A 19,695-nucleotide genomic window follows, 5' to 3' on the forward strand; every position below is an offset into this window, starting at 1 on the left:
CGACGCGCCTGAGGGGCAATCTAGACCCGCGAGCGTGTTGCCTCTGGGTGTGAGCGATGTTGCGAGCTCCGTGCCCGGCGAGGCCGACAAAAGCGTTGTGGGCGCGCGCCGCGCACTGGTTCACATTAACGGCAGCATTACCTCCTGGAGCATTCAAAGCGATGATGATGCTAAGAAACAGGCGAAACGCACGCTCATTCAGTTGATGCGCCTGTTGTGCAATATAGGCGCGGCGGATGAGCCTATGGCGTCCCCTCGAGTGCGGAACTCCCGTAGGATAATCTAAACGCGACCTCTTTGAGTGGGGGAGGACGGTCTCATATGAGAGCTGGTCAGAAATCATGTCAATAGGGCTTGACTCGGAGCCAAAGCGTAACTTACGAGACCGGACTAAGACACTCGTCAATTCGCTACGCTGGACTATAATGTCACTGATCGTTGCTCGCGATAGCGCAGTGAATTACGAAGCGTACCGTTTGTGTACAATCTTTTACTGGCTCAATGTCACAGCTAGGTCCACTTCGTTGGGCCCCGCACAAAAAGCGTGTATAGAAGCGGAGGTCGTTGGACGTTGGCATGCAGTGATCCGGATACTTCGCCGCTCAACCTGGGCCGCCATAGTCAAGGTCGCGGCTGCCTGGCTCAGCCTGGCCGTCGAAGTCCGCTGCGTCCCGGCGTGATCCCATATCGGACCGACTGGACTCCGCTTATGTGTGTTTGAAGGGCGCGGCGCACAACGATATGGACCTATGTAGCTGCAAGAATCCACCAGCCTGGCCACAACTGGCCACTGTCAAGAACGGAGAGAGCGTAAGTTAAGCGGAAAGCGGGTTCGTCCGACTCCGATCCAAGTGCTCGACGCCGGCCAGCGCCGGCCCGGCGCGAGCGCAGCGCGGAGCGGCTAATAGGGACAATGGTTGCTCTTGGGTTGCTCGTCATGCATTCATGGCTGCCTGCCTCTGACGGGTTTCTTCCTTGGTAACTGAGTACTGAAGTATCAATATAATCGTTAGTCATGTAGTCCCTGTACCTTTGGATGCACCACCTCAAGAGGTCGCACAGCGGCAATTGGACGAACTCAACGATATATTCGGTGTGTACTGTGCTTGGGACCTGCTTGCCTCTACTATGCAATCATGTACGACGCCAGACTGGCCTCTAGAGTCCTCGCCGAGGATGCGACCGATACATGCATGTACAGTCTTCGTGACCCTGCTAAATGAAGCCACACACAATGAGCGCCTTCATAAATAGTACGAGGAATCTGACACGGCTGATATCCTCACCGCCAATCCATCAGAGCAAACAGAGGCCTCCTCCTAAGGGAGAAGGAGAGCTCCTCACACAGTCGGATGACGGTGAACATCTTGATGCGTACGACATTACTGGACCTCAGCAGCATCTGAGCGTGACTGCTTCTCGATTCAGCGGTACCGACACCGGAGAAGTGAGGTCTTGGAGAGATGGCGCTCCGGCGAGGAATGGATGTCGTGAAGCCTCTGTTGCACAATATTCAAATCTCAGATTGTTCGAGCCTACAGTGCGAAACGTAAGGCGTTAGTGACCGTCACTGAGCGCGGGTATGAAGCACTCATGTATCAGGCACTGAAGCTTGTGTCAACCGTGACAGGATACCTGCTGGACCTGCTGGAAGCAACAAGACGATCTCGGTGATGACTATTAAAATAGCACATACAGGTATCAACACAGGTGTATAGCACGTATCGCTCTAGAAGGTATAACTAATACCACGAGACAATCAACGAGCACAACAAGGCAGACCCGCCGGCTGTACTCTACATACCTACTCTACCAATTCCACTCATCGTTGCTATGGTCGCGGCTCTCGCCCTTCGCAAGGAAGCTCGCCACGGCTGGCGACCGCGAATCCGGCACCATCACGCTTCTGAGACCCTGCGCGCCGTCGTCGTACTCCAGCAGCGACGCCGACGACGTGAGCTGCCCCCCGGCCGGCGAAGGCGCAGGCGAGGGCGAGGGCGAGGGCGAGGGCGACGTCGAGAGCGGAGAGCGGGGAGAGCGTCGCCGCGAACGGGTTCGATGATATCGACACGGAGCTGCTCGACGCTGGCCCGGGCGACGCGAGCGCAGAGAAGAGCGACCGCGACACGTTCAAGAGCAGCACCAACGCGCGCTTCTGGCCCTTGGTGAACCTGGCGACGTCAACACACCACGTCAGTCAGCGCGTGCAGACGAATAAGCAGAAGGATCACACACGTCTTGCATTCTGCAGTTCGTCCCATCTTCGCTCGACGCTGCTCCCGATCGTCTCCATCCACGTGGAGATTGGCTGTACCGCGAGCGTGCCCATACCGGGTATGGCGGGGGATGGGAGGCCCGACGACAAGTTCAGACTTGCGCGTTTGCTGGCTGGCGTGGACGACGCCGCATTCGGCGTCGTCGGCGAGTCCGGGAGAGGCGCGCTATCCCGCGACTTGCGCCGATGCAGCTTCGCGACATGCAACACACTCGCAGGGGAGATCTCCAGGCTCCTCCCGCTCCTCGCCCTTTTCGTCCAGCTCTCGGGGAGGCTCGTCGAAAGCGAGCGACGATACTGACGACTGGGAGAGACGCACGCTCGTCGAGGTCGTACCTGTTGTAGACACGGAGGACGTGCTCTGAGAGTTGGCATGCCCCCGCGAGCGGTGTGCGGCTGCACTCGACATCGTCGTGAAGCCGGCGACAGACTGCACTGTTGGTGACGATGCGGTGGGGGAGGAGACATCGCCGAGAATTAGGCGGCCCACACCCTGTACGCCCTCCTTGATACCGTCAAGCGGTGAAAGCGGGCTGGCGACCGAAGAGCTGGGAGTGCTGGAGGTCGCGCGGTCCATGCCGCGACTGACGATGCGCTCCCACTTCCGCTTCAGCTGTGAGAGCTCGGCCTCGTGCACGGCCAGTTGTGAGCGCAGCTCAAGGCATTTGGATTCCTTCTGCGCGATGAATTGCAATAGATCCGCGTGTCTAGACTCGCGTCAATTCCGCGCACTCAATCAGCATAGAATACAGAGGATCGACGTACTTCTCCGTGAGAGTGAGTGGTCCACGATCTACCCGCGGTGACTGCAGCTCGTCCGAGCATCCAAGACTCCGTCTGTCACCGGCCGCAGACGGACTTCTCGCAGGTTGTGTTACGGACGCGCTCCGCCTCAGCGACGGCAATGCAGTGGTAGTCGGGGAGCGTAGCGACCACGACGGCGCGTTATCGCTAGGTAAGTAGCATATCGATGATTGTCGGCGAGACTTTGCGCTCTTGAAGGAATTCGCGGTCGGCGGTGGGGTAGAGAGACCAGAAATTGTGGGGGAAGGACGCGAGGATGTGGAGGGTGAACCAGATCGCCCCAGTTTGGACGACCCATCTCCGTATAGACACGCCATGCACACCGTCGAACGCTGAGGTAAAAGAGTGCCTCGCCACGATCTGCGCCACCTGACTGAGGGCTTTGTGCGTCCGCGTCCGCAAACCAATCCATCGCTCCGGCACGATCGCAATTGTGCTCGCGTGTGTTGTTCCTTAACGATGTGGACAGAATGTCGGTGAAGCCTCGTAGACCGGTGAAGCCTCGTAGACCTCTTCAGGTCCCGCAGAGATATCATATGCCTTCAGCTTCAGCACTGCCAGATCTTCCCGTATCTGGTACAGCTTGATACGAGCACAGCGCAAGTCAAAAGTGAGTTTTTAGGTCTTGAAGGAGCTTTGTTTCCCTGGGAGATCGTCATTCGTCTGTTGCGTGATCCACGGAGCGGAGACGTCGAACTCGAAACTCACCTATTTCACATTGACAACATGGTACTGTGAGCGTATCCCTCCCGTCAGCATGAGAATTAGGATGATCAGACAACTACGCACGTCTCATCCTTGTAAGTTCTGCAGCTCCTCCCATTCCGGTCAACGCTGCCCCAGTTCGTCTCCCTCCATGAGGACTGCTGCTGCATTGCGAGCGGGTCCCAGTACATGCCGAGAATGTCGCTGTAGGAGGTGGAACACCCCGAGCCCCACTTTGAACTCGTAGCGTGCGCGACGTGGCACACATCGCGTGCGTTATAGGTGCACTGATTACGCTAGTCGTCAGGGCGCACTCGCCAGGAATATCACCACCGCCCGGATCATCGAAGATGTCGTATCTGTGGCGAATACGGATGATATGCTCTGCGCGTTGACGTGCCCATGGAAAGGATAAATGACGAGATTCAGTATCGTTGTGCACAGAGCCAGCGAGGGACTTACAGACACTGGTATCCCATAGGAAACAAACACGACCTCTTTGACGGGGGGGGGAGGACGGTCGTATAATGTACAGTCGTGCTAGTGCTCGATGCGCCGAGAGAGCAAGAGCCACCAGTGCCCTTTTCAGTATTGTTGCATCGGGCGAAGGAAGCTGACGGGCAGCCGGAGAATCGCAATGCTGGGGGTCGTGCGGCCGATCCGTGTCCTGACTGACCATGTCATGCGAGGTATTGCGACTCCATTTGCACTATGAGTCGGCGCCAGAGGTGCAAGAGCTCCGCGTGTCTGACTCCATAAGTATGTGCATGGCGATGATGAGCAGGCAAACAGAAAAGTATGTGCGTAGATTTGGCGTAGATAGTGGTTGACGTTGAAACGTTGAAGTGCAAAACCGCCTTCAGGCGCTCGTTGCAGTTGATTCCCAGTACGTAAGCGACTGTAGGCGGACAGTAGGTTTAGGTTGCTCCGACTCGGTGAGGCACCTTGGCCTGAGTATCGAAAATTGAATATTGGGTACTCAGTCCGCAAAAAATTCTCTCACATCCTTGTAGAAAAAAATCATTGTCATTACACTCGCATCCCAATCGTAACGCCTACTGGGATGGAAGGTGTGATAATTGAACTGTACGACACCTATCTCCTTCAAGTTCGACCGAGTCCGAGCCAATTGCTCAACAAGTAGATATGCTGTTCAATGTATAAGAGCGCATAAAGAGGTCCACCTTGTAGTGCATGTACATAGGGTGCGTGCATTCCTTGTTCATCACCGGGGCGTTGACGAAGGTCCATTTGCTTCGTTCCATCTTCTTGTCCCACGCGAGCACTGGGAAGTTGATGTCAATCTCAAATAGCTGCCTGCTATAGAGCACGCTGAACACGAAATACTGTTCGTCTAGCTGGACACGCGCATCTGCTTGGGTCAAACGGCGGTCAAAATCCCAGCCTTGATTCTTGTAATGTCGCATAGTAAGCAACGTCAATGTCCCGTGAAGTGCTCGAGTCATGAGCTTGCGTGCGGCCATCACGTCGTCGCCTTTCATATCAGGATCGCCGTGGAGAACAACAGCCAGTGGGATGCAGTCACTTCTGACAGCTGGGACCCTGATTGACCCGGCGACAATGCATCAGTGTCCGCGGGACTGAAAGAGCAGCAAGACTAGACGTACCCTGTCGAGCTTATGAAGGTCCAAAACTTGGATTGCGGTCTGAGCATTTGCTCAATCGTCTCCCCGATGAGCCTTTCTGACGCGAGTTCTCGAGCGAGCTGTTGGGACAGAGAACACGGATAAAACAAAGGCAGGAGGCTGGCCTTCTGTTCATCCGTCACGTCACTCCGAACGTAAAGCCTGGGTACGTGCGCATGATACTCATGGGACCCGTCGAACACCTCTAGCCACGCGCATCCCAAGGTAGTGCGCATGCTGACGGCACGTCGATGGAAGAAAGCCATGATAACTTTCATGAGATTTGTCGTCAATTGAGAGGCATTGTCCGCAGGCATAGCCTTGCCTGCCAAGACAGATGTCTAATATAGGTATCGTCAGTCTGCAATGCTGCATACACATTCGCGGGACCATACCTCTTGGTAGTCGGATGGGACTGGTACCGGGTGTACGCCTCTTTGAATGAAGGTTGTATCCACGTAGCCCCAGGATTCTGACCAATACCGCTTAGCGAGAGAATACCAGCTGGCGTCCCGATTATGCGGACTCTCCCAATCCAACTCCTTGTATTCCCAGATACTACTCAATGTTGTCGAGCCAAGAATGACGTCGGGAGGGCTGCACGAAGGACTTCATGAATCTCACATGCACACGCAAGACAATTGGACAACTCCTACAGATTCTCACACTCGAGTTGAGCGAGACTCAACACATTCCGTACATGTTCTGCGACCTGTTTCGGCTGAGCTATATCCACTTGCAGACCCCCGCGACGCCGATCGATGGGAGGTATGGGTGTATATTGGATGTTCTCGCAAGCATTCTCCGACGTTATCTTTGGACTGACGTGGCTCGGCGGTGGATCAAACCTAGTATGGCTTTAGTGATGAAACATCATAGTCGACGTGACAAATAGCTTACCCTTCACCCGCAGATTGTTGTCCTACATGCTGCCCAAGTATCCAGGCATGAACAACAGGGTTTATGCGCTCGATGCTATGCTCGTAAGCTTGAAACGTATCTGGACCGGGACGGCCTTGAGTGAAAATGCGGTCGTCTAACTCTTGGTCTGACACGTCCGTTGGGGTCGGCATATCGGATTCCATGCGAGTTTCCGCAAATCTGTCCACAAGCAGATCGCGCATGACTGACCGCTGAGCCTCAAGGCTCTCTGGGTACTCGACGCTCTCCAGGTGGGTCACCATGCGGAAGATGTGCTGCTACATAGACAGCAAGGCAAGCGCGACTCGAGAACGCCCTCGGACGAATTCGCTGGCGCTCCCTACACATCGACACGGGAATGGGAGTGTGTCAAATAGCAATGACAGATAGTTGTAGCCATTTGCGACGGCGTACGGAATGTGCGCCACCAGGCGGATGCATTCCGAGTCATATACCAGGCCCATCGTCAGCAGGAAGTCCTGTGGATCGGCCTCCTCTTGTGTATTTGCGGTTGTGGGGCGCGCGTGCACCATTGAAGCTAGACTGACTTCGGCCAAACGAGCGAGATTGCATAAGGTCGACGGAAGTTCCTCAGTGGAGTGTTCGTACTTGTCAGGCCACCGTGTGGGACCCTTTGCACACAGAAGAAGAGCTGGGTTAACGGCACTGATAGGCGTATACGCAAGCTGCTCTAGAGATCTCGGTGTAGATGGTCCTGTGGGATAGAACAGAACGGCGCAATCGATGGATCCGATGTCCTCAGCGAGAGTGTCGTCAAGTCCCATCACGCCGAGATTCTGCCTGAGACTGCTTTGAGAAGGGAAGGCGAATGGACTCAGGTGGGACTCACCTTCGAACATAGGAACCAGGAATACCGTCGAATGCCGTGGCAATGGGGGCCATAGCGTGCTCGGCCACGGTTTCCGAGTCCCGGTACTGCAGCACTTGGGTCACTTGGTACAGTGACATATGTGTTTTGCATACCGCTTCCTCTGCCCCGCCGTCGGAATCGTAATAACGTGTGTGCTTATGACGTTCAGCAGATAGACAGAAGCTAAGCAGCACTGCGGAATCGCAAGGCAGTCGTTGAAAGAGCTCTTCGTCCGTTACATAGACAAGTTCGTCCGGGATATGACGGAGTTGACCAAGGAGGAGCTCCAAATTGAACTGTCTTTCCTCCGTCCACTCGAAGGCTATACTTGCCTCCCGTTGTATCTGTTGCATCCGCCGGGATAATCAGACTCAATCATTTCGCAGATGGGTGTCGAGGTCAAATTGACTCGGATACATACCGGTAGTTCCGGTACCATCCAGACTTGGGGAATTTCCAGCCTTGTCTGTCGGTAATAGGCCCTAAAGCTCTCTATGTATTCGATCTGATGCTGACAACGCCCTTTCACTGCATCATCCAGAGAATCCAGCGACTCAATTGAAGCGAAAGTCCACTTTGGTAGTGGCATGTGAGATGGTCGCAACCGCCGCTAATGTCTATACGGGTGAGGACGAACGCCAGGTTATGCGATGAAAGAGATGATTGTGAGCCAGAGACGGATCTCGGTTTGGCGACGAGCGTTGATGTTCAAATACAGAGGCGAAGACTGGCATCGTGACATACCCTCGGCTACACGCTGCCTATTCAAAAGTGACGCCCAGCACGCGAATACTCGTACTACTGCTTGAGAATAGCAGCGACGTGCGTTTTGGGTCCTTCATTAAGCTATCACCATTAGCTCATTCCACCAGTAAACACGGTAGACAGCCACGCACGTCTCGCCCTTCTACTAAGTTCTGCCGCTCCTTTCAGTTTCACGCCCAGGCTGCCTTTCCCCATGAGAAGATCTGTTGCACTGCGAATATAGCCATGTCGAGTACGGAGGTGGCAGAGTTGGAATGTCATGGACCAAGTTCAGACCTCTTGAAGTTGTGCATGTGGGTGCCGTCAAGGAGCCGTGCTTGACGCCGGCTCGCACGTACAACTTGGTACTTAGGTATATAATTATGTACACCGTATACTTATGTACATAAGTATGTACACCGTACACCCCAAACGTAGTATTACTGAACTCGATGGCATGCTAGTTGTTAGATATGTAGACAGCGACTCAACGCCGTTCGATGTATAGTTAAACGATATCCGGGGCTCCCTCAGAATCGGCCAATACACAAGTTGAACATGCCATACATTCGAGATTACATTGCAACCCTGAGCTCTTCTTTGAGCAAGCAGATATGCTGCTCGATAAACAGCAGTGCCTGAAGAACGGCTAACCGACTATCCGCGTCCAGAGGCGCTTTGCATTTCCTTTCCATGACCGCCGCATTGATAAACCTCCATTCGTACCGCTGTGTAGATGCCGATTTGTGAATGACCGGAAAGTTGACGTCGACTCTGAAAAACTGTCTGCTGTAGAGGACGCTGAAGACGAAAAAGCTCTCGTTCAATTGCACGGAGTAATCCGATTCCGTGAGCTCCCGGTCGAGTCTCCAACCTTGCCCCTTGTGATGTTCCAATACGAGGAAGGTCAGCGTTCGATGCAGTGCTCCAGCCATGCGCTGGCGTGCGGTCATGACGGCATCACCGGACATATCAGGGTCACCGAGGAGAAAAAATACTAGAGGCAGGCAGCCATGACGAGCAGTCATGTCACTGGGAAACAATCATAATACAGCACCATGAGTATTCATCGCAAGCCGTGTGCAAAAACATGGTCGTACCTATCAACTAGTTGTGGAACGGAAGTCCAATATGGACAGTGTGGGCCGAAGATCTTGCGAATCATTTCTCCAACAAGCCGTTCAGAAGCTAGCTCCCGAGCTAACTGCTGAGACGGTGCTCCAGAATAGACAAGACTGAGCAAGCCACTTATTTGATCTTCGGCGGTTGCATCGTCTCGGACGAAAAGTCGTGGTATATGTTCGGAGTATTCCTCAGGCGACTCGGCACCCAACCACGACTTCTCGGAAGTATGTTGATTGAGGAAGCCCATGATTATCCTCAGCCGTCCTAGCCTCAATTGCGTGGCATTTTCCTTTATGTGCTGTGCATCCACGTCATCCTGGAAACACGTTCTATGCTTTCAGGACATCGCATTTTGTTAGAATTTGTCGAATGTACCTCTTGTCTGAAGTGACGTAGTACGGGAATCACTGCCGCATTGGATTTTATCGTTTTGGACGCGAAGAACCCTGAGGAAGCATACGAGAAGTACTCGTCTAGCAACTGGGAGGCACCCTCTGATGTACTCCATCCGAGACTTTGGAATTCCCATGTCGGTGTAATGGTTTTATATTGGCCATCGGTGGTAGAAACGAACCTGCGAGTCTGTCTCAGTAGAGGCTCCGATTGTAGGGCGGCTTACTGAAGTGACGGACCAAATATCCTCGATGTTGGACATATTCTTGCAAAGGCCACTGACACATGTGGTCGCAGCGTGAGAAGTAGCTTTGGCCGGTATCACTGGTAGGTCAGTATCGACAGCACCACGACCGCAAGATGAGTCGCGGTCTCTGCCAAGCCGAATCTGTGTGTTCGCTGCATCATCGAATTCGTGCGCTTGGTAGCCCTGGCCATGATGCCAATGGCTAGTATCGGATTCTGTAACATCTGCACTCGGCGGTGGGGCACTGTATTAGACAGTCAGTGAACAAAACCATTACAATGCGCGTCATAGGGTAGATCACCTCTGAAGAGATGCCACATCTATTGTTTCCGTATGATTGTCGTCTTCAACAAGTTGCAGACCAAGTAACCAGGCATGCACCATAGCCTGACGTTTCGGCCACTCGATTTCTTTGATCTCCTTCAAACTCCTAGTATCCAATCTGGGAGGATCATCCGTGTTGGGAGGGTCTTCCGAGTCGGGAGGATCATCGAAGTCGGACGGTGCTACCGTCGGCGCTGGTGTAGCAGCCGGCTGCAAGAGCATCTGCCGGTATTTGTTCTGAAGTTCCCTAATATTGGGGCGCGGGCCATCAGGGCGGGACGATGTCTCGCTGCGTGCCAGTGTATCGAGGTCTGATGACCGATCTGCAAGTAGACTTCGTAGACCTGACTCCTGCGCTCCTTGAACATATTTGGGCCGGTGGGCGCGCTCAAGCAGTGTCGCCAAACGAAAGATGTGATGCTGCAGCGAGAGCAAAGCCAGCGCAACCCGATAACGTCCACGAATGAATTCGGTGACGCTTCCCATGCATCGACAGGGGAAAGGTAGGGTGTCCAGGAGTAAGGACAGGTAGCGATACCCGTGTTCGGTGTCATAAGGAATGTGCGCGACAAGATGGATACACTCCGAGTCGTAGATGAGGCCGAAATTCAGGATTGCACAGACTGGGACGTCAACCATAGTTCCGGTGCCGGAGTCACCGCGTTCGCATAATGGTGTCGTGGCTCCTTGGTCGTCGTGGTTCCGGTAGCGGGACCATGACTGGACAATAGCTACCAAACTCAACTCCGCTGACAGTGCGAGGCTCCGAAGCACAGAGGGCAGGTCCTCTCGAGTCGCCGACTTTGAGTAATCATCACTTGGCCATTGTGCGGGCCCCTTCGCGCAGAGAGCAAATGCCGGACTGGTAGCACTGATAGGCGTGGAGGCAAGACGTTCTAGAGACCTTGATGTTGACGGCGCTATCGGATAGTAGATGACGGCACAATCAATGTGTCCTCCCAGCGTTTTGAGATCCGAGTCCTTGGTGTGACGAAAACCCACATTCTCCCTGATGAGCAAACTCGGAGTCAATCGCTGCTCACAGATGATTGGTATATACTACACATATAGGACGCACCTCCGGACATAGGTACAGGGTACACCATCGAGAGCCGTGGTAATGGCATGCTCAGCCAGGATCTCCGAGCCCTCATACTGCAATATTTGTGCCACCTGGTGGATTGACATATGGGTCCTATGTATTGATTTGTCGCTATTCCATGCATATACCCAGTCGGCACTGTCATTGTAGGTATGGCGTTCAGCAGCAAGGAAGAAGTGTAGACTCGGGGAGTCATGATCCGAGTCTGCGCGTTCAACAAGGTCCTCCTCAGTCAAATGAATGAGGTCCTCCGCGATGCAACCGAGATGGAGGCGGATAATTGTCCTGCTGAACTCTCTCACACGAGTCCGATAGTAGCATTTGCTGTCATCCTCCACCTCGTCCTGATACACCAACTGATTAGTGATGCTCTAAGGCAGTAAGTTTGATGGGCATTAGAGTCAACTGACCACCATCCAGACCGAGGCACCTCAAGTTTTCCATCCCACAACGACTTCAAGCGTAGTGAATAGGCAATTTGATCTCGGAGCTGTGTTTGGAGAGCACTGTCCAGTGAGCTTATTGACCAGGCGGAGGCAAAAGTCCAGTGTGTAGGTGCCATGGATGTCTCAAGTCTTTTGGAAGTCACTTGCAGCTCAGGGTCAGTGGCGTCGTCGGATGTGTTCAATTTTGGACAAGCGTAGAGAAGTTGGAGTTGAATGTCAGCACCGTGACTGCACCGAGGGTATGGCTATGGAGGACTTCAATGGTAATACCATGAATAAGTCGTGGCTGGGCCTTGGTACACCTGAAGATTACCCGGAATATGTGCCACGCCTATTCAGTCGAGATGATTGGACCGAGGAGCAGATATGTGGATACTAAGTCTTGTCCATTGTTGTGCTCGTTCCCAACAACTGGCTCGCGAATTGGCTTCTGAATGCCTCATCGGAGACGCGATCCTGAGATTTTCGGCCCGCATTATCCGTATTGGACTGCCATACCACACTGGTGAAACGGTATGACTATGTCGACTCTGGCAACTGTTGACGCGTGCTGAGGGTTATCGGACTGACAGGACATGGTTGCTCGTCATGGCTGCCTGCCTCTGGCGGTTTTCCTCCTTGGCGATACCGATATGCCTGCCGCGCTGTCATGACTGCACGGCGACACATGACTGAAGTGCTGCACCGGACTATGACCCTTCTCGCTGTGCAACATTGCAAGAAACAAGGGTGGAGGCTCGATCGCAAGCTCACGGAGGCGGACGCCGCAGTCCAACTGGACAGGAAGTTCTTCGCCTTCAGCGTTCTCTACGTGACAGCAGCGGCTCTTCTGGGTGGACATCAATTTTCCAGCCATCGAGTACTCGCAATCCATCAAGCAGTTCAACTGGAAGTTCATCAGTGCACCAGTCAGGAGAATGGCATGCGAGCTGCCGATGAGCATCCCAAACCGGCTCGCCATCTTCCAAGCACTGCTGTTCATCGAACAGCATGTATACATGCTGAAACATCAGTTTGAAGTATCGCTTTGATGAGACGGACTCAGTAGTATGTTCGGTGTGTACTTAGGGTGGCGCGACCTGCCGCTATTCGTCCATCCGACCTAATGTTCGTTCAAGATCCCGTATGGATACCAACATGATGGGCTACTACATAGCAGGCGAACGTAGCCTATCAAGCCTAGAGACTGACCACTCGCCGCTACTGTTACACAAGCCTTGTGGATTCCTCCTGACCCTCCACCGACATCTCACCGATGGTATGCCCAGTATCTCGCGACATAGCCTGCTGGCGGATCGCTCTGCCGTTGACAAAAGTCTGGAAGTACCGACCTACGGCTTGCATGCCGTCCATGTCAAGAGGTGCAACGAAGCCCACGATACCGTCGGGTCGGAGCACCACTAGAGCGCCCTCTGCAGCTCGCACACCGTACTTATCGTACGCGTCGCCCGAGTGGTCGTAGGCCATTTTCCCAAGAGGAGAGACTCCGAGGGCCTCCGCAGGCTGCAAGACTCCTTCGCCTCGCACGATGGACAGGAAAACGAAGACATCCGCCAGGGTGCGCGTAAACGACGCCTCAGAGTCAACATGTTGTCTGAGCTCCCGATACCTCGCGGCACTTGCCTCATCGAGCTTCATGAAATCATCCACAGGGCGTACTGCTCCCGCGAATACGAGAATGGTAAACCTGTTCCCGGCCGACGCGGTGAGTTCATGTAGCCTGCGCGGGAGCTTTGCGCCGGGACGGAAGAGTGCCGCGTCAGGACCACGGTGACCCACCGAAACCGTCGCGGAAGGGCCATTGCCAGGGCCTGGGTAGGTCTGGTTGAGTAGATTCTCGGGGTACGAGATCCCTAGACCGACGTTGACGGCCGCACTCTCTTCAAAGACATTGTACAGGTAGTCATTGACATTGGCGTCCGGCAGTGCGTTGAATCGTGCGGGAATCTTGCCTGAGATGAGGGATGAGGTTTCCTTATCAAGCTCGATGAGGTGCTGGGCTAATGCACGACGCTCGGAGTCGTAGACCTCCAGGATTTCCTCCTTGTACCAGCCTTTCACGACGCCGGCCAGCTTCCAGGCGAGGTTCGTAGCATCTTGTATACCCGTATTCATGCCCTGCGGGAATTCGCTAGATCAGCTGCCTCGGAACAGCGGTATACAGTGACATTGCAAAGATTCAGCACATACTCACCTGACCTGAGCCAGACGAATGTGTGTGGGCAGCATCTCCTGCCAAGAACACACGACCTTTCTTGAACTGCTCCGCCGCGCGCTGGCCTACGGCATACACGGTCCACCAGTCCAGCTGGAGGAACTCCAATGAATTGGGCTGCAGGGCTTTCTTCGCCTCCTCCATCACAACGTCAGCCGTGACACCCATTCCATCGACACCGTACAACTCATTCTTGAGCACGAAACCAATGCGTGTCCTGCCGTTGTCTGTCGGAATCCAGAGGACGTTTCCGTGTTCTTTCGTCTCGATGGAGACGGCGAGCCACGGCGGTGAGGCAAGTCCGTCTTGACAATAGCGTCGAGCCGAACCCACTTGTGTGGGGACGACACGCCGGGGAAGGCGATATTACTGAGAGCGCGAACGGTGGACCGGCCGCCATCGGCGCCAACCAGATACTTGCTACCCACGACACTTGGTGAGGACCAACTTAGTCGACCTCACGTCGCACTCACCAGCGCACACGAACCAACTGGCCTTCTTTTACCTGAAGGGTGGCTGCAACGGGGTGATCAGATGATTCATCGACGCTGTAGTCCATAAGCTTGACGGATGGTCGGACAGCATCTTCGTTCAGCTCTGCGATTGCACTGAGCATTGCGTCTTCTACGTATCGCTGGCGGATGCACATGCTGTGCCTAATCACTACAGTCATCATAGGATGAGGCACATATGTACGCACCAGAAGTCGAAATAAGTCTTGCCGGCGACTGCTTTCTCTATCCAGCCCCAGCCTCGCGAAGCCGTGGCCTGACCATCTTTTACGGTGACTGATCCCCTACACAAGGGATCAAATACCCCCTGGCAGCTTGAAATAACGTACATATTGACTTATGAAACCAATATCAGCTATTCTATCGTACACACCGATCATGTCCAAGAGCTCCAGCGATCGCGGATAGAGGACGCAAGCGCGGCCATACAGAGTCTGCTGATCTCTAGCATGTTGTTCTGACGAATGACAGTCAGCGAGGTGAACGGTGAATCCGCACGTAAGCATAGAGCACACACCTACTACCAAAGCTCGTACGCCATTCCTGATGAGCATCAGGGCGATGACAAGGGCGGTAGGTCCGCCGCCGACGATGAGAACATCGACAGACTCGGATTCCGCCAACAGTGGGGATGGCGAGTGTTTCATGGGAGATTGCATGCTGCAGCGCTGATCGTTGGCGTCCTGGGAGATAATGCTCGATGCCGCAGTGTCGGGCTTCATAAGTGCTGTGAAGCTTGAAGCCTCAAGGCAAGATCCACCTCGATGAGCGCTCGAGCGTACTCAAGCAGGGCGAATTTCAATCATGGACTCACTTCCGCCAGACGCCGATGAGAAACGTGCAATCAGCATGTGGGGAACATCCGGACCAGGTCGGTCGACTGGTATTTAGTGGGATAGAAAAAGGACTGCCGGTTTCAGTACACGATGCGCAGAAGCAGTGCTACTGCTAAGGATGGAACCCGTATGCTGAAGACGGACCTCATTGCGCGCGGAGCCTGAGCATAGTATCACTAGAGACACGAAGTAGATTGACGTCTAAGCATAGCAGTCGGTGAAACAGCCGGCGCCGTGACACACCTAGCGTACGACTGCTGCTGACTTCATATATTCTGAAATCCGCGTAATCACAGTCAGAACGCGCAACGGTCACAGGAGACAAACTTGGGTAACCGTTGGTCATTGATGCAGGGACCGACTGAAAGTGGAAGCGAGGTTGTGGGACTTTGGGCAGCAGTGGGCTGAGCGGCGACGACGCGGTCTGTCACAAACATGTGCCGGATAACGTCACGCTACGTCGCCTGATGAAAGTAACGATGGAAGAACTCGAAACCTTCGAGTGAGTTACGCATATTTCATGGTCCAGTTTCCATATAAGCACAGTCTCAAGTGAGTACTTCTAGAATATCAATTATCCGTCAGCAGAACCGACTCTTTTTGCCGCACACACACCAATCAAGCCGCACCCTACACCAACTCCCTAAACCTCAACTCCAGCATCCTCAGCGGGACATAAAACAGCGCCGTCGCCACGAACGCCAGCTCGAACCCGATGTCGCCCGTCGTCCGCGCGAACGGGCCGACGAACCACACCTGGCCCATCGACGGCACGATCAGCCCGACCGTGAGCAGGCACGCGCCGATGGCCGCGAGCCCGAGCGGCAGCCGCCGGTAGTCGTTCCAGCAGCGCAGGTCGTAGTTCGCGAAGGCGCCGCGGCGGATGACGAGGTGCTCGACGATCACGACGGCGCAAAACGCGCTCGTCCAGTAGCCGATCAGCCCGAGGAAGTTGCTCAGCGTGTCGTAGAACTTGTGCTGGCCCACGATCGACAGCGGGATGACGCTGCGCGGGCGTCAGATCGATGCATACGCATGGAACTAGGGAGGACGTACATCGCGGTGGCAAGCACGGAGAAGAAGTACCGCGGGACGAGGATCGCCTGCGGGATGAACACCTGGAAGGACATGCAGAACGAGTAGAGCGTGATCGCGATGTTCCCCGTCGCGCTGAGCGCGAGCATGACCGTCAGGAACTTGCCAAAGTTGCCTACGGGGCTGAGGACCGCCTCGAGCAGCCCGCCGACGTTGCCGTTGGTATACCCGTCGTTCCACGCGGGCACCGTGGACGCGGCCACGGCGAACGAGGCGCCGAGACATTGGAGGGTGATCTGCAGGTCGAGGTCAGGGCCCGGCTTGCGAAACGTGTCCGGCGCGACGTACGATGGGGACGTTCAGCCCGAGGTAAGTGTACATGAAGACCTTCCAACTGAATCGTCTGTAAGCGGATAGCCATAGCCTCGACTACGAGGGACTCACGCTGGGACGTCCGGTGTGTAATAGAGCGTGTAGTCCGAGCTGCACGGCCCATAACTGATCACAAAGCCCGCGATGACCGAGGCGAAACTCAAGATGTCGGCTGCGGTCGCCGGTTCTGCCGGCGGAGGGTTGATGAGGTGCTTGCCCCCGAGTCCAACGGCGACGACGTATGCGACGAGCACTGGTATCCACATCAGGCGCTCGTACCTGCCCCGAGGTCAGCGGCAGCGACAGCGCGATGCATGCAGGGACGCACCATACGAGGACCTTATAGCCACAGAAAGAGACCTGTGGTGACCAAATTATTAGACAAGTCGACACGCATCGTCAGAGAATGGGATCGTACGAAGAGCGAGATTAGGGCAATGATTACAATTCCGACCCTGGCGCACAAAGCATGGTGAGCACAAGTTATCATCCGTGAGAGGAAGCAACGCACGTCCAACTGAGATGTCCATTCGATACACTTGATAATGTTTGGCCTCCAAGAATACAATTCAGGATGTTGTATCCCATCCCCGTCGCCATGCCAAAGAGGCTCATAATGATAACGCCAAAATACCTGGGTTTGGCTGTCAGCGTGAGGTCGCAAACAGTTACTGACAGTTAAGTCCGCATCGTCGGGCCCCGCGCATCCCAAGCACACATAGGCGGAGTCCAGCGGGCGATATGGGTTCACGCCGGCCGCAGCGGACTCCGATGGCCAGGCTGAGCCAGGCAGCCGCAACCTTGGCTATGGTGGCCCAGGTTACAGCTATTTCGATATTGCTAGGCCCCCTCCCGAGAATGTGTGCACAGGCGGAGAGCGTCGGGCCTTCGTCTGGCCTTGTTCTCAGGTGATCCGCACGCTCTGCCGGTCGACCTCGGCTTCAAGTCTTGGTCTTGTTCACTCCCGACGCTGCTCGTTATGATAGAATGTTGGTGCGGGAGACCAAATAATACCAAGGCCGACGAACCCCGCCTGTACACACTTTTCGGCGAGGTGGCATGAGCTGTAAGCGGCACAGTGTCTGGATCGCACGTCCGACGACCTCCGTGCCCAGACGCGCTTTTTGGGCGAGGCCCAAGGTTGTGAACCTAGCTTGAATGACGCACCCGAAACTGTAACGTGCTTGACACATCTGCCGGAGGCCTAACCTGGGGCCGAACGTCGCGCTAGGATGGCATGAGATAAAGATCACGAAGGAGAATAGGTCGTACACACAGGTATGCCGGAGGTATGTTCGTTAGGAGGTTGAAGAAGAGGATGACCAGGCATGTGTCCCGGAGCCCGAGTCCGTATGCGATCGGTCCCAGCGTACCGGCCGAGAATCTGAGGTACCGACTTAAAGGGAGGCGTGGAACCGAGTCGTGGCAAGAACGCACGAGAGGATGTTGAAGTTTGCGGAGAGGAAAACAAAGAAGACTTTGCTGTAGTGTCTATCCGTCCGCTCTTCCGGAGGGACGGGAAGGATGCCTTGCACGCAGTGAGTTCGGGCGTTCTGCGTCAGTCGCCGTACCACGCACCTCTTTCCTCCACCCCCCATCTCAGCAACTGCCGACTCCACCGGGTCTTCGCAAACAGCTGGTTGTTGTGCAGATCGCCCACGAGTGACCCGACATCCTTCTCCGAGTCCGTAACGGCGTCGAACTTCTCTTCCTGGCTCATGAGAGGCGTTCGTTGTGCTTGCGTCGACAACTAGGTGAGCTATAGTCCTGGACAAGCAGCGGGGGGATATGATAAGCAACCGGCTGGAGATCCGCTAGTATATACATAGCCCGGGAGAAGGTTCCGAGTGAGGGCTCCTTAACGGCGCTCCAGGCCGCATCCCGAAGACGAACACTACTCACGGTTGTCAACGTCCCCACTAGTAGTACCTCTATCTGACCTTCGCTGTGACGAGTGTTGTCGGCGATGCCGGGTGGCGGTCGTGTAGAGAAGTCATCCGGGGCCAAGCTGTGGAGAGCAGAATGCCGACGGCGCGGGTTGGGCGGGGCGGAAGTCCTGACTCGATGAGTCGGATGACTGGCAGAAATAAAATTGTTGCCCGGTTTCAAACGGGGAACAAATATTAAATCTTGAAGCCTGCTCAGCCTGGTGAGACCCGTTGAGTCGCTGCGGGATAAGTACTGATGAACGGAAGAAGCAAGCTTGTTGCGATCGTCAATTGAAGCGAAAGTCCACTTTGGTAGTGGCATGTGAGATGGTCGCAACCGCCGCTAATGTCTATACGGGTGAGGACGAACGCCAGGTTATGCGATGAAAGAGATGATTGTGAGCCAGAGACGGATCTCGGTTTGGCGACGAGCGTTGATGTTCAAATACAGAGGCGAAGACTGGCATCGTGAGTGACGACGTGACATACCCTCGGCTACACGCTGCCTATTCAAAAGTGACGCCCAGCACGCGAATACTCGTACTACTGCTTGAGAATAGCAGCGACGTGCGTTTTGGGTCCTTCATTAAGCTATCACCATTAGCTCATTCCACCAGTAAACACGGTAGACAGCCACGCACGTCTCGCCCTTCTACTAAGTTCTGCCGCTCCTTTCAGTTTCACGCCCAGGCTGTCTTAGTTAATGAGACGATCTGTTGCACTGCGAATATAGCCATGTCGAGTACGGAGGTGGCAGAGTTGGAATGTCATGGACCAAGTTCAGACCTCTTGAAGTTGTGCATGTGGGTGCCGTCAAGGAGCCGTGCTTGACGCCGGCTCGCACGTACGAAGCGAGCGCGGAGATTCAGAAGACTCTCAAGAGCAAAATACTGCGGCACGTCCATTGCCAAGGCACGTCTGAGTGAACCTGCCACCAGCATTGCAGTGAGTCATATGTACCACTGGCGCAGGCAACACCGCGCACGTCCTTTTTTAGATTCATAATTCACGCACCATATATCTTCGCTGGCACCAGTGGTGAGTCTCCACGTTCTCTCTGCTCGCATGAAACTCGATTCGCTACCTGATACCGCAAGTTCAATACAGTCATGGCGCCTTTGGATTGGACCTTCGCCTCGATCTGGTCAATCGATTCTTTGGACCAGACTCTTCGAACGCGGCTCCATCATCACT

General features: G+C 54.6%; 6 protein-coding genes across 6 annotated transcripts; all 6 read right to left on the reverse strand.

Annotated features, from left to right (window-relative positions):
• Nucleotides 1-2,351: 2,351 nt before the first annotated feature.
• On the reverse strand, nucleotides 2,352-3,981 carry B0H18DRAFT_606246 (uncharacterized protein). The gene is made up of 3 exons (XM_048038764.1): nucleotides 3,869-3,981; nucleotides 3,041-3,811; nucleotides 2,352-2,982 (listed from the first exon to the last, which is right to left on the reverse strand). Exons 2-3 carry the CDS (start codon nucleotides 3,613-3,615, stop codon nucleotides 2,442-2,444), a joined length of 1,116 nt encoding a protein of 371 aa, XP_047898168.1. The 5' UTR covers nucleotides 3,616-3,811; nucleotides 3,869-3,981; the 3' UTR covers nucleotides 2,352-2,441.
• Nucleotides 3,982-4,809: 828 nt separating this feature from the next.
• B0H18DRAFT_606264 (uncharacterized protein) lies at nucleotides 4,810-7,030 on the reverse strand. The gene is made up of 5 exons (XM_048038765.1): nucleotides 6,331-7,030; nucleotides 6,087-6,278; nucleotides 5,826-6,027; nucleotides 5,413-5,771; nucleotides 4,810-5,347 (listed from the first exon to the last, which is right to left on the reverse strand). Exons 1-5 carry the CDS (start codon nucleotides 6,612-6,614, stop codon nucleotides 4,918-4,920), a joined length of 1,467 nt encoding a protein of 488 aa, XP_047898169.1. The 5' UTR covers nucleotides 6,615-7,030; the 3' UTR covers nucleotides 4,810-4,917.
• A 1,511-nt stretch (nucleotides 7,031-8,541) lies between these two features.
• B0H18DRAFT_1208019 (uncharacterized protein) lies at nucleotides 8,542-9,818 on the reverse strand (the record flags this gene model as incomplete). The annotated part of the gene is made up of 4 exons (XM_048036247.1): nucleotides 9,724-9,818; nucleotides 9,467-9,665; nucleotides 9,067-9,407; nucleotides 8,542-8,998 (listed from the first exon to the last, which is right to left on the reverse strand). The coding sequence occupies exons 1-4, from the start codon at nucleotides 9,744-9,746 to the stop codon at nucleotides 8,542-8,544; spliced, it is 1,020 nt and encodes a 339-aa protein (XP_047898170.1). The 5' UTR covers nucleotides 9,747-9,818.
• A 2,852-nt stretch (nucleotides 9,819-12,670) lies between these two features.
• Nucleotides 12,671-15,145, reverse strand: B0H18DRAFT_982796 (FAD binding domain-containing protein). The gene is made up of 6 exons (XM_048044559.1): nucleotides 14,848-15,145; nucleotides 14,519-14,787; nucleotides 14,292-14,468; nucleotides 14,105-14,238; nucleotides 13,798-14,075; nucleotides 12,671-13,721 (listed from the first exon to the last, which is right to left on the reverse strand). The coding sequence occupies exons 2-6, from the start codon at nucleotides 14,659-14,661 to the stop codon at nucleotides 12,810-12,812; spliced, it is 1,644 nt and encodes a 547-aa protein (XP_047898171.1). The 5' UTR covers nucleotides 14,662-14,787; nucleotides 14,848-15,145; the 3' UTR covers nucleotides 12,671-12,809.
• Nucleotides 15,146-15,206: 61 nt separating this feature from the next.
• Nucleotides 15,207-15,952, reverse strand: B0H18DRAFT_982800 (uncharacterized protein). The gene is made up of 2 exons (XM_048044560.1): nucleotides 15,782-15,952; nucleotides 15,207-15,728 (listed from the first exon to the last, which is right to left on the reverse strand). The coding sequence occupies exon 2, from the start codon at nucleotides 15,510-15,512 to the stop codon at nucleotides 15,312-15,314; it is 201 nt and encodes a 66-aa protein (XP_047898172.1). The 5' UTR covers nucleotides 15,513-15,728; nucleotides 15,782-15,952; the 3' UTR covers nucleotides 15,207-15,311.
• Nucleotides 15,797-18,293, reverse strand: B0H18DRAFT_870188 (NCS cytosine-purine permease; the record flags this gene model as incomplete). Its single annotated transcript, XM_048040077.1, has 11 exons — nucleotides 15,797-16,172; nucleotides 16,223-16,497; nucleotides 16,550-16,595; nucleotides 16,646-16,852; nucleotides 16,902-16,933; nucleotides 16,992-17,028; nucleotides 17,085-17,207; nucleotides 17,741-17,800; nucleotides 17,850-17,957; nucleotides 18,011-18,101; nucleotides 18,152-18,293. 11 exons carry the CDS (start codon nucleotides 18,291-18,293, stop codon nucleotides 15,797-15,799), a joined length of 1,497 nt encoding a protein of 498 aa, XP_047898173.1.
• Between the last annotated feature and the right edge of the window lie 1,402 nt (nucleotides 18,294-19,695).

The sequence above is a fragment of the Fomitopsis serialis genome (genome assembly GCF_022376445.1).
Source record: "Fomitopsis serialis strain Sig1Antser10 chromosome Unknown B0H18scaffold_7, whole genome shotgun sequence".
NCBI lineage: Eukaryota > Fungi > Basidiomycota > Agaricomycetes > Polyporales > Fomitopsidaceae > Fomitopsis > Fomitopsis serialis.

Bases quoted from the DNA above. Each gene is read 5' to 3' on its own strand.
- B0H18DRAFT_982800 (XM_048044560.1), bottom strand. From the start codon at position 15,512: ATGACCAACGGTTACCCAAGTTTGTCTCCTGTGACCGTTGCGCGTTCT.
- B0H18DRAFT_606246 (XM_048038764.1), bottom strand. From the start codon at position 3,615: ATGATATCTCTGCGGGACCTGAAGAGGTCTACGAGGCTTCACCGGTCT. The intron at 2,983-3,040 runs GTACGTCGATCC...ACGCGAGTCTAG, and splicing joins CCACTCACTCTCACGGAGAA to ACACGCGGATCTATTGCAAT.
- B0H18DRAFT_606264 (XM_048038765.1), bottom strand. From the start codon at position 6,614: ATGGTGACCCACCTGGAGAGCGTCGAGTACCCAGAGAGCCTTGAGGCT. The intron at 6,279-6,330 runs GTAAGCTATTTG...AAGCCATACTAG, and splicing joins CAACAATCTGCGGGTGAAGG to GTTTGATCCACCGCCGAGCC. The intron at 5,772-5,825 runs GTATGGTCCCGC...TACCTATATTAG, and splicing joins TCCCATCCGACTACCAAGAG to ACATCTGTCTTGGCAGGCAA.
- B0H18DRAFT_982796 (XM_048044559.1), bottom strand. From the start codon at position 14,661: ATGTACGTTATTTCAAGCTGCCAGGGGGTATTTGATCCCTTGTGTAGG. The intron at 14,469-14,518 runs GTGCGTACATAT...GATTAGGCACAG, and splicing joins AAGACTTATTTCGACTTCTG to CATGTGCATCCGCCAGCGAT. The intron at 14,239-14,291 runs GTGAGTGCGACG...TGTCGTGGGTAG, and splicing joins CAGTTGGTTCGTGTGCGCTG to CAAGTATCTGGTTGGCGCCG.